The following is a 16,285-nucleotide window of genomic DNA, read 5'->3' on the forward strand; positions in this document are numbered from 1 at the left end:
TATGAGAGACTGTGCTTGAATGTGTGACTGTGACTGTAGACGTCTGTAAGTGTGTGTGTGAGTGTGTCTAGGTTGTGAAAGTGAGAGTTGTAATGAAGCACTGAATTGTGTGTGAATTGGTGTGTGTAGTGCAGGTGTCTGCAGGCCGTGCACCGCTCACACCAAAGGTTAATTAGGCCAGTAAGTAGAGCCTTGTGGCGAGAATCTGATCCCCCGACAGGTAACCTTATAGTCAGACATCGTCTGTGTCATCAGCCTTTATATAAATCCACACTGAGTGGGTAACACACATTGAGAAGAGCTGTGGTTTAAACCAGCAAAAGGAGTGACTGCACATCGGTGAGCATCAACTCAGCATCACCATTCACTCAGGCAGATAACAGGATACTTAGACAACAGTTAGACATGTAGCCTTAAAATGTATATTTAAAACTTATTTTAAGCTAATTTATTTTCAATTATTATTAAAAAAATACTGAATGTAAACTAGCACTTCATAAAATTTGCAGTTATGTCTGTGATGGACTGACAGTGGAAGAAATGCAGTCTTGAAATCTTGCCTATTTAATGTTCATTTTTAAATGTTCTCTGGAAGAAAAGCCTGAAATAACACCTAAAGTAAACAGTTAATATTGTTATTTTTACTTTAGGTTTATCGTTATTTAAAAAAAACATTTACATATAGTCTGTGGTAATATGTTAATTATGCTGGTACTGCACTCAGTAAAAAAGAGTCCCTTTTTTGTCTCTTTTGTGGTACCATAAATTTCACAGATTTATTTTTGTACCTTTTCAATGTATGCATTATCTGGGTAGGAGCATGTGGTGTATATTCATCAAACTGTTAGAAGAAAAGCATAAAAGGTATTTTTTTCCCTGAGGTTATTTACCTTGAATGCACCACTATATTCAAAAGTTTGACATAAAATAAATAAAGAAAAATGTATTAATTAATTAAAAATAGATACTAATGTACAAAAGCTGCAGCATTATTTGCTCAACCCAAGAGACAAGTAAAGGTAAAAACTGGTAAAAAGCTAGGAATTTGATCATTTTTACTTCTAACATCTATCTCTATAATAAACAGTCTTGCAGACTTTATTAAGAAAAGGATGTAAAATGCTTTTATTTCTTTACTGATGGAAATCTTTCATCATTTTGTTGTTAACAGGATCAATATGTCTCTCACTGATATCCTCTCTGCTGAAGCCATTGAAAATGCTATTAAGGACTGTGAAGGTGAGCCGAAGCAGAACTAAACATACATAAGGACACATGGTGGATTTGTTTGCTTGTAATTATACTGAATGTTATCATTAGGATCATAAAACATAAAGGCAATCCCAGTGTTTGAGATGAAATGACTGCCTGTGAATGTAGTACTGAGGTCATGGCTGGAGCTTAAATTTAAGATGCTGTAAAAACTATAATCTGAAGAAAGGTCATGTTGGTAAGTTCTCAGTTTGGTAATATCACCTGTCTTTTTTGTGTGCTCCACCTGGCAGCCCCGGACTCCTTCACTTACAAGAAATTTTTCCAGCTAATTGGCCTGACTAAGAAAAGTCCAGAGGAAGTCAGGGAAGTGTTCCGTCTCCTAGATGACAACAACAGCGGATTTATAGAAGAGTCAGAGCTGAAGTATGCCTATTTATTATTATTATTATTATTATTATTATTATTATTATTATTATTATTATTATTATTATTATTATTATTATTATGCATTATTTTAATGTTAGCAGAGGAGTGTCTTAATGATTGCTCATCATTAATTGATTTTCAAGTTTGTTCTGCTTTTATACTGATTGTAGTTATCTAAGCTAGCTGAGAGAGAACAGGTGCAATACATAAAGCATTTAAGAGTGTTTGCTTTTTAATAGTGAATAAACATTTTTGCTCTAAGCAGCTTTTGCATCAACTTCAATTAGGTTCTGCCAGAGTGATATTTTCTCTAAGCCATTTCCAAATCTAATCCATCAGTTGGATGTTTTGTTTGGATTATTTGCATTATGCAATACTGTCTGTAGGCCCTGTGGCAAGGACAGGTAAGTGACTTTGATAGTGACAGCATTATCATTTTGCTCAGAGTTTTGTGCATATGCAGTGAAATTGATAGCCTTTATGCTTTGAAACTGCTGATACCTAAATAAATTTCTAAAACTGTATTGATTTTTTTTGCATGCATGTATGCCTGTTATTAGTGTTTGATTAGTTACTTATTTTTTTTTCCAACTCAGGTTCTTCTTGCAGAGGTTTGTCCCAGGGGCACGGACATTGACAGTGAACGAAACCAAGAACTTTATGTCAGGTTCAGATGGTAACAGCGATGGCAAAATTGGAGCAGATGGTAAATCCCACCAATAATTATCCTTCTTGGGTGTTGTTTCAGTAATTCTACCTCTGTTAAAGGCATGATAGACTCTCACTGTTTTTATCCCATAGCAGTAGCACACTGCATTAATTACATGTAATAAGAGCTTATTAAAGTCAAGACATGTAAAAATTGAGCATGTCATCTTAACTGTTACATCCAATCTAGAACAAAAGAGATAAGAGACATAATACTTTATTGATCCCATGGGGAAACTGGAGAATTGCTCTCAAGTGGAAACTGTCACAGCCTACATGCCTCTTCATTTCTGAGCTTTTCCTAACTGCTTTAGATATAAAATGGAAGTTAAGAATATTTACAGTAGCTTCTTTAATTATAGGAATTAATCATATGAGGACATACATAGACAGTAACCAACTAAAAATTGATCCCCTTTTATCCACTTGCTTTTACTGCCATGCATTACCTCTCAATCTATATTATCTGAGCCACCTAGAAGCTAGGCTAATGTCTGGCTGTTAGTATTTTAGCTTCCTTGTTCATAAACAAAGATTTAGCTACTCAGGGGCTAAGAGAAATTACATGTCTGTGGCTCAGCTGGAGGATGTGTGTTGTGTTGTTGCATGCTAATCTACATGAGCGTGTACTGGTAGAGCATTAGCAAACACACAGCATGTAACCTGTTCACATCAAACTGATAAAGAGGTTGTTTTCACTGTTGAAGGTGTTTGCTTCATGTGCGATCAGGGCTAACCTTCCATTCATTTGTTGCTATAATCTTTACAGAGTTAACCACAGCTTAGTAGTTAAATCAGTTTTGCACTTACATGTGTAATTGGGATTTTAACTGATGCCAGAGTGTTTAGTGCTTCAGTGGTGTTTCTTGTGCTGTTTTGATTGTAGGCAATCTGTGCAAAATTCTGCGTGAATATTTCTTTTTGTAGAGTTTCTAGTAAGCTGTGCTGATCAAAAGATACACACCGAATGCTGCTCCTGTCTGCTGTAAAGCCCCAAATTGATTAAAATTATTAATAGGTTTAGGTGAGTGCTAAACTCAGTGTAATATCTATAGCAATAATCGGACAGTTTTCATTGAAACTACTTAGAAAATCTAAAAAAATAAATAAATAAATACTTTGCCTTATTAGAGTGTGCATATGACCCAAACCTTCACCTCATGTGACTCCTCATGTGGTTGAGACACCAAGGTTGGGTTTTGTTTTCTAAGACTTTCTGTTCCTGCTCTAAGGGATTATGTGCTTGTAGTTCAAGTCTTATAGTACATCTGTAAGCATTTTGCTTGAAATAAAATTACTTCTTGTTTTGATTTTTACAGAGACAACCAACAGAACAGTAACATAATTAATGGGAAAAGATTTAAAATTAAAACTTAGATTTATGTAAAAATGTATACATAAATTATTTTAAATTATTATTCCAGTAAAGGGTAGATTATTTTAGGTAGAATAGATTCTTTTCTTTTAAAGGAAAGTGAATTGTAAACCCAGGAGACATTGGCAGCAGTGATCCTGACACAATTTATTCATTCTTTTCATTGAACACATTCTGTTTTGAAGCATGATCCAAAAGAAATCAATACTGTTTTCATTTAAAATGTTATAAATGAAGAACTCATAGTTAACTCATTACTCCTCAAAGACTTCAGCCGGTGGACACTTCATTCCCGATCCAAGCAAAATGCACTAATATCTCATGTGTATGTTTGCAGAATTCCAGAACATGGTCCTGTCTTAAAGGAATGACCGATTCTCAGTCCTCTACCAGCAGCCATGCTGAAGTTTCATCTGTCTCACTTCTTTTTACATTTCCAAAGATTTTTTCAAAGACCAACATGCAGTCCCTTGTTTTTATTTAGTTTGGGAAGGCATGTTTGATGGTTAAATGTCTGTCATTGCCCTCATGCTCATTCCACATGACCAACAACACTGATTAAGGAAATAAATAAAGTCAAATTAAATGTAATATGTGATGTCTTATTTTTGTTTTGCTGTGTTTTTTTATAAATATATATGCATAAACCTGTTTTAGACTATTGTGCATCACACTGCTCTGCTTATCACTGATTAATCCGACTGCCAAGGATTCAGAACTGCTCCAGATTTTAGATTAATCCACAAAGCATTAGATTGAGCTTAAACAGAATTCACAAGTGCAATCTTTCGTATGTTGAAATATTGTTAGTTACTGTTTTTATTTATATAACTGAAATGAAAATAAATATGTGTATGTATATATATATATATATATATATATATATATATATATATATATATATATATATATATATATATATATATAGATTTACAATCTATATATAGATTTACAATCACAGCAAATTGTGAGTCAGCAGCATGCTATACAAAATCATGAAGAAATAGTTCAATTGCTTTGTTTAGGATTTGCATCATTTATTAGAATGGGGATAAAAACAACAACCTTTGACTGTGGTGTGGCGAGCGGTGCTAGATGGTCTGAACACAGATTTAGTCACTAGATTTACACAGAATGCTTAGTGGAAAAATAATTTCCAGGAAGAGGCAACATTGCAGGTGGAAGAGACTTGTTCATAATAAAGAACTACTGTAACTAAAGAATAAACACTCTTTTCAACTAATCAAACCTTGAAACAAAAACATTTGATTGATGCTGCTGCATGATCTACTTGGAATGAACTTATTATTATTATTATAATTATTATAATTGTTTTTTATTATCGTTATTATTATTATTCATGTACAGCATTACATTACATTACATTAACGCACACAATTCAGACCGCTATATTGCACCATCTTTCCTTCCTACCTCAAACTGTATGCACTTGCACACTTCTGCACATCCCACATTATTATACAATTAATGTTCCCATTTAATTGTTCATTCATTCATCTTGTACCGCTTATCCAAACTACCTCGGGTCACGGGGAGCCTGTGCCTATCTCAGGCATCATTGGGCATCAAGGCAGGATACACCCTGGACGGAGTGCCAACCCATCGCAGGGCACACACACACTCATTCACTCACGCAATCACACACTAGGGACAATTTTCCAGAGATGCCAATTAACCTACCATGCATGTCTTTGGACCGGGGAGGAAACCGGAGTACCCGGAGGAAACCCCCGAGGCACGGGGAGAACATGCAAACTCCACACACACAAGTGGAGGCGGGAATCGAACCCCGACCCTGGAGGTGTGAGGCGAACGTGCTAACCACTAAGCCACCATGCCCCCCTCCATTTAATTGTTTTATTATTTAAATTTTTATCTATTTTATTATTATTATTATTATTAACTCATAGTTTTTAATAGGTAATAGTTTCTTTATATTTATGCTTCATGTCTTCATTATTACTATGCACCAATCCATAAAGACGAATTCCTTGTACATGGAAACTCACAGTACTTGTCACTAAAGGTGTTTTTGGTATTATAATACAGTGTGTTGCAAATGTACATTGACACCTCACCATCACATGGCTGAAACAAAGTTGGAAGTGTGCAATTGTCTAGAATGTCTTTGTTATTTCTAGAATTAAGATTTCACAGTACTTAATTGACAGCTAAATGGCCCAAACCTGACAATACCCATGCTTACGAAGCGAGGTCCATTAATAAGACATGGTTTGTCGAGGTTGGAGCAGAAGAACTTAGAGCCCTGACCTAACCTTAATGAACACTTCTGGGTTGAGCTGAAACACAGGCTTATGTATATAGTACACTTTGTTACCATCAATATATTTACACAGCTTATTTCAGAACCACTAATATTCTATCTACGACACAAAACTGCTCTGTTAGACTAGTTTATAATTAATAGAATAAACAGCTAATCATTTTAGTGCAACACGTGGAGCCCAGGCCAGTAAGAGTTACACGGAACTGTATTTTCAGTGCATTTGCTTTACCCGAGCTGTTACGCACTGTGTGCTTTCAGAACCCGGAAGTTTCATACAGTTTTTCTCCTTGGAGGAGGGTCTCTGCACTTATCACTCTTCTTCCATGGTTGTTGTTTTTTTTTTTTACACATACTATATAGTAAACTTGTCCGTTTGTCTTCGCTGTCGCAATGCTGTAAGAGATACGCATATTTTTGGTAAGAGCCTCTTTAACGCACTCGAAGTGAAAACCGTGTCCCAGTGTTTTATGTCCTGTTGCTAGCAAAAAGAAACCTAGCAAGCAGCAGTGCTCATTTGTGTAACTCAGCGTGATATTTGCTTGTCTGTGTTTCTTATTTTCATACGAGCTGTAGTGGTTTATGTCTCACAGAGGATATGTTCCGTTCAGCCCGTGTTGTGTTTATGTTCATGATCACAACACTGTAACAGCTGACTAGCTTTTCAGCGTTTAAATTAGAACTGACACCGCGCTCAGCACCAGTGGGACAAGTGTCACATGTTTATAGTCCACAAACAGTCAGCAAATACAAGAACAAGAACAAAGTCTTGGACGATTCCAATTTCATTTACTGTACACAGTGGGTTGGAAAGCATTCAAGCCGTTTTAAAAGTCATCAGAGTTGCCTGGATTACAAATGAGAGAGAAACCGGTTTTCTGGCCAGGCCGTTTTTCTTTTTTTTTTTTTTTGATGTATTTATTTCACAAAAATGATAACCTCAGTTAATTGGGGAACGATCATATAAGATTTAGGTGGATTTAAGAAGACTGTATTGACAGTACTGTGCATCAGAGCATCAGTTTATTCTGTGTTTGTGTAATCATTTGTTATTTTTTTATTATTTTATTTATTTATTTTTTTTTTTTTTACAAATTGTTATGATAAATATTCAGAAGTCAAAATTCAGTAGTTGATAAAAGCGAAAATAAAATAAAATAGCTGTTTGTATTCAACCCGTTCAGACTAGTACTCGGGAGAACCACTTTTTGCTGCAGTAACAGCTATTAATGTGTTGGGATGTTGAAATGTTTTTTTTTATTATTATTGCAAGTTCCAAACTGTGCCACAGATTTTAACATGGAAAATCTCCTGCATTACTTTGGCCTTGTGTTTGGGACTGTTGTCCTGCTGAAAGTTAAAGCATGCGCATGATGCTTTTATCACATTTTTTATTTTTCTTCCCAGAGGAATTGCATGCATTAAGTTTGCACTCCACTGCAAACTGCAGCGCACTGAAAATACAGTATCTTAATCTTGGAAAAAACAGACCTTTACTAGGAGATTCTCAGACTTCACATAGCTCTTCTCAAGACATGGTTTCATGTCTTTGTCTGGTGCACCTTCACTTCATGTTCAGCTCCTGTACTTTGTAACTCATTTGCTTCCCTCACCAGACTCGTCAGTGGTGTGATGCTTGCTAAGATGTCTAATATCTTAACACCCTCTTCCTAAATGATAAATACCTTTTCAGAATCTAGAGGATTGAATACTTACAAATTTGATAAACTCCATGGAGTTTGACTATTTTTACAAGACATTGTATGCTGGTTTTATGATTATGATTATTATGTTATGTTTAGGGTTAGTCATATGTGATCATTTGTATTTAAAATGTTTAAAATATATTCCCTCTGCCAAATGATGGTTTTGCAGAATAACGGCATGCCCATCAGGCTGCTTCAAGCGAGGAGGAACGAACTTCAGACACACTCAAATGCTCATGATCAGGTGCTGACAGACTAAAATATTTACCTGATACCCAACAGTTTTCACTGTCTAGTTAATTCCTGTTATATGTAATCCCCCAACTCTTACAGCTTTTTCTTTCTGTTTTTTATGATGCCAGTCCAAGAATGGCTTCTGGAATGCAGGAAAAACAGTACAGCCTGTCCTTGCTTAGTTTTTTCATCTATAACCCTAAATTTGGACCACGTGAAGGGGAGGTGAGTTTCACTCTGTTTAACAAGAATATCCTTATCATTTACTTGCACTGATATTTTAGAAAAAATTACCTAGCTTCACATGTGTTAATGAATGAATAAGCTTTGACGATGCAATTAGACTGGAAGATATGACACTTAAAAGCTTTCAGGCAGTGAAAAAGAAACAAATAGTGTTTTAAATAAATAAATAAATTCATCCTGACTTAATATGATTAGAAGTTTGCAGGTTTTTTCTTATCTTTTCTTAACATAGTTTTTAATTAAAAAATAAATTCATTACAAATTGTTATTTTCACACTTGGTGTATTTTAGATACATTAAAAAAAAGTCTTAAACGGGCCATAAAAGACAAGAGACCCAGAGGTTTGCAGTATAAAAATGAGTATATATGGTCACTAACATAGTGGCCAAACTCTGACTTTGGCAGTGATTTCAGTGATGCTCTGTTTCCAGTTTTTTAGGATCGATCCTTCTCCACTCATTTAGCTGATACACTAGTATCACTCCTGTGCTGAGCATCTGGTCCCTTTCCATTGCTACATAAAGCATTTTAATGCAGCAGGGTTGCATTTCCTGATTGAGCTTTTTCTGCTTCTGTAATCAAAGGGGTTATTGTTTTCATATTGATAAAAATACACTTATTTATGAGTTTTATTATTTTTAATGTCTTTCACTCTACTGTGTCCAACAGGAGGAGAAAAAAATCTTATTTTATCATCCTTGTGAAGTGGAGAAAAATGAAAAGATTCGCAACGTTGGACTCTGTGAGGCCATTGTTCAGTTTACAAGGTATCCATGAATGAATACATGCTTATTTATGTGTACGCATTAATATTAATGCAACATGATAAAATCAGTTAATGGAGGAATGATCATATCATTAGATTTAGGTGGATTTAAGAAGACATAATATTGACAGTACGATGAAGCTAGAGCATCAGTTTATTCTGTGTTTATGTAATCATTTGTTAAATTGAGATAGCTGCTATATTTAATTGATCTTTTGCCTCTTGCAGGACTTTCTGTCACACAAAGCCAGCAAAATCACTTCACACTCAGAAAAACAGACAATTCTTCCATGAGCCTGAAGAGAATTTCTGGATGGTCATGGTATATGAGTTTAACCCTTTGTATTTAAATGAGTAATGTCCTCTGTAGTGTTTTATAAAACAAATTTAACAGTTGTTATTTTGTATTTTGAATAATGGACTTAATTTATCAAGCTGAAAATCCAGTTAGTTCAGAAAAATGCTTGTATCCTATTCCTGCTTCTGAGTTTTTGGAAATGTTTTTAGTTGGAGAATTACAAATGTGAATTTCAGTTAATAGGCTTCAGGTCATGTAATTACTGATCGATTTTTACATGTATTCTGTTTTGTCAATTTTAAATAGATTTCCTCACATATTTAAGAACCTTTTGTGAAATTCAGTCAATTAATTTTAATGTCTTTAAAGTCATTTATAAATCACATTGATTGCTTTTGTAAGTTTGGGCTGACTTGTATTAATCTATCTCTATTGGTGTCTTATTTTTTCTCTGGTGTTTTGTCTTTTAAGGTCGTACGGAACCCAATGGTAGAAAAACCCAACAAAGATGGAACACCAGCCACTATAGAATACCAAGAAGAGGAAATTCTGGTTAGTGTTTTCTTGCTAAATCTGTTTTTTTTTACTCTCCTCGTTTGTGAGCCAGTTTGTGGAGAATGTACTTTACTATTGCATATAATGTCATTTGTACCAAGACTGATGAATGTATCTGACAGTTTGTTTTTTCCTCCTACATTCTAGGACTCTGTTTATGGTGCAGTATTGCAGCAGTGCTACAGCATGTATAAGGTGAACTGCACTTTCCATTCTGCTAAACCCTGTGATTTTGTTGAGTACGTTTGCTTATTTAGTGCTACATGTTTATGTCCTCTTCTCTGTTTCCAGCTTTTCAATGGCACTTTCAGCAGGGCATTTGAGGCCGGAGGAGTGGAGCTACTTACCCAAAAGCTTGAAAAGTTCTTCTACAGGGTAAGATAAAGTATTGATAAGGAAAGTGATCTTCATCAGCTAAAACACTGTGTGAGCGAGTTTAAAGTGGGTAGTCTGTACATATCTCACATGGTAGCAATTAGAATGTGAAACCAGACAGCTGCCAGACGGACAGATAGACAGTTACCTATCAGTGAGGATTGCACATGTAATGTACACCTCCTAAAGGAATATCATAACCTCACAGCTCACCTTTAATTGAACTTGTATTGCTGTTAATAAGAAACTCAGCAGTGCAAATTTGTGCTGTTTGTCTGATGAGTTGTTTCATTTAAATTGCATCACTGAAGGACACATGTTTAGTCACCTGTCTGAATAATTCAGCTGTGGTGAAGGGAAACCCTTCTCTTCACCTCTGTCCAAACCCGAACCTCGTTCTTGTGCCCTCTGAGAAGCCGTCATGTGCTCTCAGGGTGAAATTGCACTGCCTGCTGTGCAAAACCTGTTCAGCATCTTACTATACATCACTGTCAAATGACATGACATCAGCCTCATTAGGAAGACTTGCTGGCATCAGCGCTTGTGACTGCAGTTATTTTTCTAGTCCTTGCTTTACACAGAAATGATCCATACCACTGTGTCTGAATTGGAAGGTGGTTTGAACAAGCTCTGTTGCAGCATCATGTTGTCTTCAGGAATGAATAATGAAAATATTTAGGTACATGTCATAGATTTTAAAATGTTAGTGTTTCACTTGATTGAGGTATGTGCTGGGGATGCGGTGAAGAGAGGCAATATGAGGAAGCACAGCTGCTTTCAAATCTGTGGTGTGGGAACTTTTCGGTTTCGTTGTGGAGTATAATGGAGAAGAGAAATAAACTGTTTGCTTGCACTGTTTTACACGTGGCAACTGTTAAAACAGAAACGTCCAACATGATGGTACATATGCGGTGCCATCACCCAGTTATATCGCTGTCTGGAAGCAGGATAGCCGAGCAGATAACACCGTCATCCAAAAAACAACAATCCCTCTTGAATGCCTTCCATCATACATACCCAACTGATTCAGAGGGGGAAAAACAGTTGGGGTGTACTTTGGCAAGAATGTGCAGCCATCTTTCGGTGGTTAGTGATGTGGGTTATCGTTACCTTATGGAAACGATTGAGTCGCGTTAAAATAACCAACGAACACACCCTTTTTTTTTTTTTTTAGTACCCTGAAAATTTATGAAACAACATGCAAAAATATTGAAAACAAATTGTCTAAAGCATAAAGCCTTGCTGTCTTCTATATGTTATTTTTTAGATATGCTTATTTTTATTTATATACCTTACAATACATCAGGAATGTGTATAAATTGCTATTTCCTCTTTTAATTTTTTGCTTAAACGTAAAATAAAGAAATAGTTCTGGTGTAAAAAAATGGCATTTACTGTACGGTTTAGCGTGTACTAAAACACCTTAGAATGAAATAATATAAATAACCATAATGTGTGATTAAAAAAAAACTGAGGTACGCGTTGTGGTACGTGGGCTGAGTGTATAGTTGCATCCCTACCCCTACTATTCATTCACTTGCCCCTACTATAAAAATATATTTTTTGAGTTGATGAAGAGCATCTAATAGAATTTTTTTTTTCTTTTAAGGTGTAAGGTTTTCCAAGTGCACCACACATGTTCAAGCTCTTATACCTTGTGGGTTTTTCCCTGTGTTTTACTGTAGTACATACAGACGCTGCACCTCCAGTCATGTGACCTGCTAGATGTGTTTGGAGGAATCAGCTTCTTCCCCCTGGACAAAATGACGTATCTGAAGATCCAGTCTTTTGTCAACAGAGTGGAGGAAAGTCTGAGTCTGATCAAATACACAGCCTTCCTCTACAATGACCAGCTCATCTGGTAAAGATCACCACTGCTTATACTATACTTATAAGTATTTACTGAATGAGTTCGCAGCAGTCCTGAGCACCAGCACTGACTCAAAATGTTCTCTTTAGATGTGGCTCTTGTCTGTTAGTCCTACAGCACTGCTGCTGTTTCTCGTCATATTAATGGAAATTTGCATTGACCAAATGATTTTGACATGTAAGGCTGTGGTATAAGATGTTGGGTTTGCTTCACATTATGATGGTCCGGTAAAATGGACAAATCATTTAACCCAGAGTTCAGTGAGTTACCAACATTCAGTTACATGCTGCAGTTTTTACTCATTTAGGTTTTTAATTCATTCAGGCATATTTAGTTACCGTTAAAGCAAACATCAGATAATGCAAGTGTTAACGTACTCTGTTGCTTTGTTAACGTTATTTATGGTTTGTTAATGCTCACGGTCACTGTATCTGGTAGCATTGTACAGTAAACAATGTCAGTTAAAGATAAACCCTTCCCTGAACTTTTGCCTGTAATCTCATTCATGCAAAAGTTTGGAGACAGACTGAGTTCTGATATTAATGCTCTTAAAGGTCTGCTACAGAGGGTAAAAAAAGGGTTTCTTATTTTAATGAAATATAAAGCATACTGTATCAAATTTACTAAGCCAAATGGTCATGCAAGTGTTTTGGTTTGTATTTTGCAGGAGTGGGCTGGAGCAGGACGACATGCGCATTCTTTACAAATACTTGACAACATCACTGTTTCCAAGGCACACTGAACCTGAGGTGTGGTCATTTTCTCTATGTAGTTCATTACATGCACACGCACACTGAGAAGTGTATGTGGAACTGTATGGAGCAATCTGTTTAGAGTACACATTAATTTGCTGTGTGTGTGTGCTGTGTTAGCTCGCAGGCAGGGACTCGCCTCTGAGGCTGGAGGTAACAGGGAATCTGTTGCACTATGGCAGGTAACCACAACGTCTCCTCCTGACTTGCACTACATTTCCAATTCTCTGCCTGTGTTAGACTCAGATGTCCGGGGTACATGGCCCAGTTAACAAAGCTCGACTCTGGTAGATTGCCTCTGATCACATAACGCAAAGAGAAATTGAAGTGCTTTGATGGCCCTGAGCAAAACCCTGTTCCATCCGAGTCTTTACCGGATGGTGGATTATAGGTCAGTGAGTGTACCAGTGTGGTGTGTGTTGCAATTTACTGGCAGCAGCGTTAAGCTCTGCAGATTACTTTTATGCACTGAGTGGAGGTGATCGAGTGTTGGCTGTCATCAAGCAGGCTGATTAGTTTAGCCATTGTGCCTCCTGCAGCAGGAATATCTCCAAAAGCATTACATCTATTTGATCAGGGCAGAGAACCGTGCCAGTGCTTTTAATTACTCCTAAAGCCATATGGGCACTAGTCAGTCACTTCCACTCTAGTAATCAGCTGATCATTTCCTCTACACAGCCGTGCCTGGACTTGAGCTCACCTCAGTTTAGAGTGTCAAGTTTCACTGGTTTTGTCTTGTACTGGTAGTAATTCTGTTCAGTTTTATTTCTTTTTACAAAGATCATTGTCACTCAGCAGCTTTACACAAATCTGATTTAAAAAAAAAAAAATCAATTTATTTCAATTTTAATCCTTAACTGTAATTATTATTAATCTAAGTATATTTTGTCTCCAATTTTGCTTCTCTGCTTCACTTATGGTAGTTATATCAATTTAACAATCACTTATATAATCCATATAAGTAAACATGGGTCAATGATTTTTAACCCAGAACAGCGACACATTTCACACATTAAAATAACTACAGACCATGTAAACAGGAGAACAAACAAAACACCGTGACCAAAAAGGTCCAAACAGTTCAGGCCAAGCAGCTGATTGTCTCAGTCGTGTTCCCTGTTAATGCAGAAAGCTTCCCTATTTGTATGAGTGCTCAGGTGTAAAAAGAAGTATTTTGTGGATGTGACTTTGTAGAGAACATTAAAGAGAGATACTGTATTACTGAGTAACAATTCAATGATACTAAACTAGCTGTTTGAATAAGTTCCCTTTTTTGATCATTTGATGTCAAGTTTTTTATATATAGCATTTAAGTTCCATAAAGCTGCTTTCTTAACTGTATGAACATCAGTAGCAAAGGCATGATTTAATAGAACACATTACTGCAGTATGTGTGTCCAACTTTCTGTCTGAATACAATTTATTATAAAATATTTGGAATGATCGACAGATTTTTTTTTTGCTCATTTTAATTTTCATTAAGTTTGACACTGAGCTTTAATAGTTTTTTTCCCCCACTTGTCCTTTTGTGTTTTTTCTTATCTAAATCCAGATTTTTAACTGGACCAGCGAACCTAAAAGATCCAGATGCCAAATTCAGGTTTCCGAGAATATTTGTGAAGACGGGGAACAGTTACGAGGAGCTCCATTTGATCGTTTACAAGGTAAGAATTTCAGCCATCTCTAATTTTGTCTGTCCATCAAGAAACCCAGTCTTGTATAAATGGCTTTTAAACTTTATCACGTTTCTCATTGATTTGATCATTGATACTTCTGTGCCCTTGACAGAGATTATCAGAATATTACATTGTGACAAGACGTTTGGCAACAATAATGTGGCGCTTTCATACAAATCTCGATTGAAAACTATATATAAATATCATCGTCATCTCTCTTGCAGGCTATGAGTGCTGCTGTGTGCTTCATGATAAATGGTGAGCTTCTGGTATTTTTGCATTTAAGGCTTGTAGATATGCTAGTTGATGCCATTTGTAGTCCTTCAGCTAAGTGGAGTCCCATGTGGTTAAAAATTTTGTACAGCATCACTGGAAGTCACTCGAGAGTTTTGCGAGCAGCTGGATGCACTTGTCGGCCCTCAGCTCACTCTGCTAGCGTCAGATATCTGTGAACAGTACAACATCAACAGGAGGATATCAGGGTCAGTACTCATCTAAAAGGTTTCGTTTAATTTCCCTTTAATGTTTCTTTGCTTGAAAAAATCAGATCTTTTAACCTTATTTATACCAGGGTACCTCTCACTGCTAGGTCTGGAGATTAGGGCTTCTGCCTTGTTTTGTATATATTTGAATGTCCATTTGCAAAGCGTGTGTGTTTTGTGTTTGTATGACTAGACCAGAAAAGGAGCCCCAGTTTAAGTTCATTTACTTCAACCACATGAACTTAGCTGAGAAGAGCACCATCCACATGCGCAAAACGGCCAGTGTGTCCCTCACCTCTGTCCACCCTGACCTCATGAAGATCCTTGGAGACATCAACAGTGATTTTGCACGGTAGCTACCATCTCGGGACTGTATTTAATGCTTTGTCAGATAATTTGTCAGAATTTTTTTTTAAATTATATTTTTTCTCCCTCATGTGTCTAAGGATTGATGCAGATGAGGAAATCATTGTAAAAGCAATGACTGACTACTGGGTAGTGGGCAAGAAATCAGATCAGAGAGAACTGTATGTCATTTTGAACCAGAAGAATGCCAATTTAATTGAAGTGAATGGTATGTCCCTGTGTATGAACACATTCTCAGTAAATGTAGTTTGGAGTCGTTGATCACGTTGATTATGATCATTAGCTAAAGATGCGCTATAATGATTCATTATGTGAATTAGTTGAATTTGATTGACAGACTTTGAAACTCATGAATGTTTCTCTTTTTTGCATTACAGAAGAGGTGAAGAGACTCTGTGCAACACAGTTCAATAACATTTTCTTTTTGGATTGAGGACAATAAAAAACAGAGAAAGTGGGATTTGGCCACACTACAAACTGTCAGCTGTTCATGTTTTAATGACAGCATCAGTGTAATGCAATAATTGCATTGTAAAAAAAAAAAAAGAAATTTCATATTTTGCAATTTTTAAAAGATTTTTATTTAATCTATACAAAAAAAAATCCATTCTTGTAATTAAAAAAATTTAAATCAAAGTTTTACTGTATATATAATATTGACATCTCAGCACTTTTGTTCCATTCTCTTTTGTTTCTGCTTCCTTTGACTGACCAGTCACCGAGTAATTAAACTGTACGTCATTTAAATTTTCGTTTATGCTGTTACGTCATCTTCATTATAGTTTGTTAATGTTTTCCACTTTTTTCAATTGACATTAAAATTTTAATTCGCTTCACTTTCTGGGTTTCATTTGTCTTTGCTTAGTAGTGCATGATTCTAGGCTGCATTTGGTCTTTAATTTTATTTAGTTTATGCTATGTAATGTGGA

General features: G+C 36.1%; 2 protein-coding genes across 4 annotated transcripts; both read left to right on the forward strand.

The window, feature by feature from the left end:
- The first annotated feature begins 213 nt into the window (after positions 1-213).
- pvalb9 (parvalbumin 9) lies at positions 214-4,244 on the forward strand. Its single transcript, XM_060890651.1, has 5 exons — positions 214-339; positions 1,172-1,239; positions 1,506-1,638; positions 2,238-2,347; positions 4,062-4,244. Exons 2-5 carry the CDS (start codon positions 1,179-1,181, stop codon positions 4,085-4,087), a joined length of 330 nt encoding a protein of 109 aa, XP_060746634.1. The 5' UTR covers positions 214-339; positions 1,172-1,178; the 3' UTR covers positions 4,088-4,244.
- A 2,063-nt stretch (positions 4,245-6,307) lies between these two features.
- Positions 6,308-16,192, forward strand: ccz1 (CCZ1 homolog, vacuolar protein trafficking and biogenesis associated). 3 transcript variants are annotated; one of them, XM_060860433.1, is made up of 17 exons: positions 6,308-6,449; positions 7,905-7,979; positions 8,098-8,194; positions 8,886-8,983; positions 9,211-9,304; positions 9,752-9,832; positions 9,983-10,030; positions 10,127-10,210; positions 11,896-12,071; positions 12,748-12,829; positions 12,953-13,014; positions 14,385-14,496; positions 14,733-14,766; positions 14,873-14,990; positions 15,184-15,342; positions 15,437-15,564; positions 15,734-16,192. In XM_060860433.1, the coding sequence occupies exons 2-17, from the start codon at positions 7,966-7,968 to the stop codon at positions 15,787-15,789; spliced, it is 1,443 nt and encodes a 480-aa protein (XP_060716416.1). In that variant the 5' UTR covers positions 6,308-6,449; positions 7,905-7,965; the 3' UTR covers positions 15,790-16,192. The 3 variants fall into 3 exon arrangements, with proteins under 3 accessions (XP_060716416.1, XP_060716426.1, XP_060716436.1); XM_060860443.1 differs by having other exon boundaries at positions 6,309-6,358; XM_060860453.1 differs by lacking the exon at positions 6,308-6,449 and having other exon boundaries at positions 7,890-7,990.
- Positions 16,193-16,285: the final 93 nt, after the last annotated feature.

This window comes from Tachysurus vachellii, chromosome 2, assembly GCF_030014155.1.
Source record: "Tachysurus vachellii isolate PV-2020 chromosome 2, HZAU_Pvac_v1, whole genome shotgun sequence".
Taxonomy (NCBI): Eukaryota; Metazoa; Chordata; class Actinopteri; order Siluriformes; family Bagridae; genus Tachysurus; species Tachysurus vachellii.

Bases quoted from the DNA above. Each gene is read 5' to 3' on its own strand.
- pvalb9 (XM_060890651.1), top strand. From the start codon at position 1,179: ATGTCTCTCACTGATATCCTCTCTGCTGAAGCCATTGAAAATGCTATT. The intron at 1,240-1,505 runs GTGAGCCGAAGC...TCCACCTGGCAG, and splicing joins TGCTATTAAGGACTGTGAAG to CCCCGGACTCCTTCACTTAC. The intron at 2,348-4,061 runs GTAAATCCCACC...GTATGTTTGCAG, and splicing joins TGGCAAAATTGGAGCAGATG to AATTCCAGAACATGGTCCTG.
- ccz1 (XM_060860453.1), top strand. From the start codon at position 7,890: ATGATGGTTTTGCAGAATAACGGCATGCCCATCAGGCTGCTTCAAGCG. The intron at 9,305-9,751 runs GTATATGAGTTT...TTGTCTTTTAAG, and splicing joins AGAATTTCTGGATGGTCATG to GTCGTACGGAACCCAATGGT. The intron at 15,565-15,733 runs GTATGTCCCTGT...TTTGCATTACAG, and splicing joins CAATTTAATTGAAGTGAATG to AAGAGGTGAAGAGACTCTGT.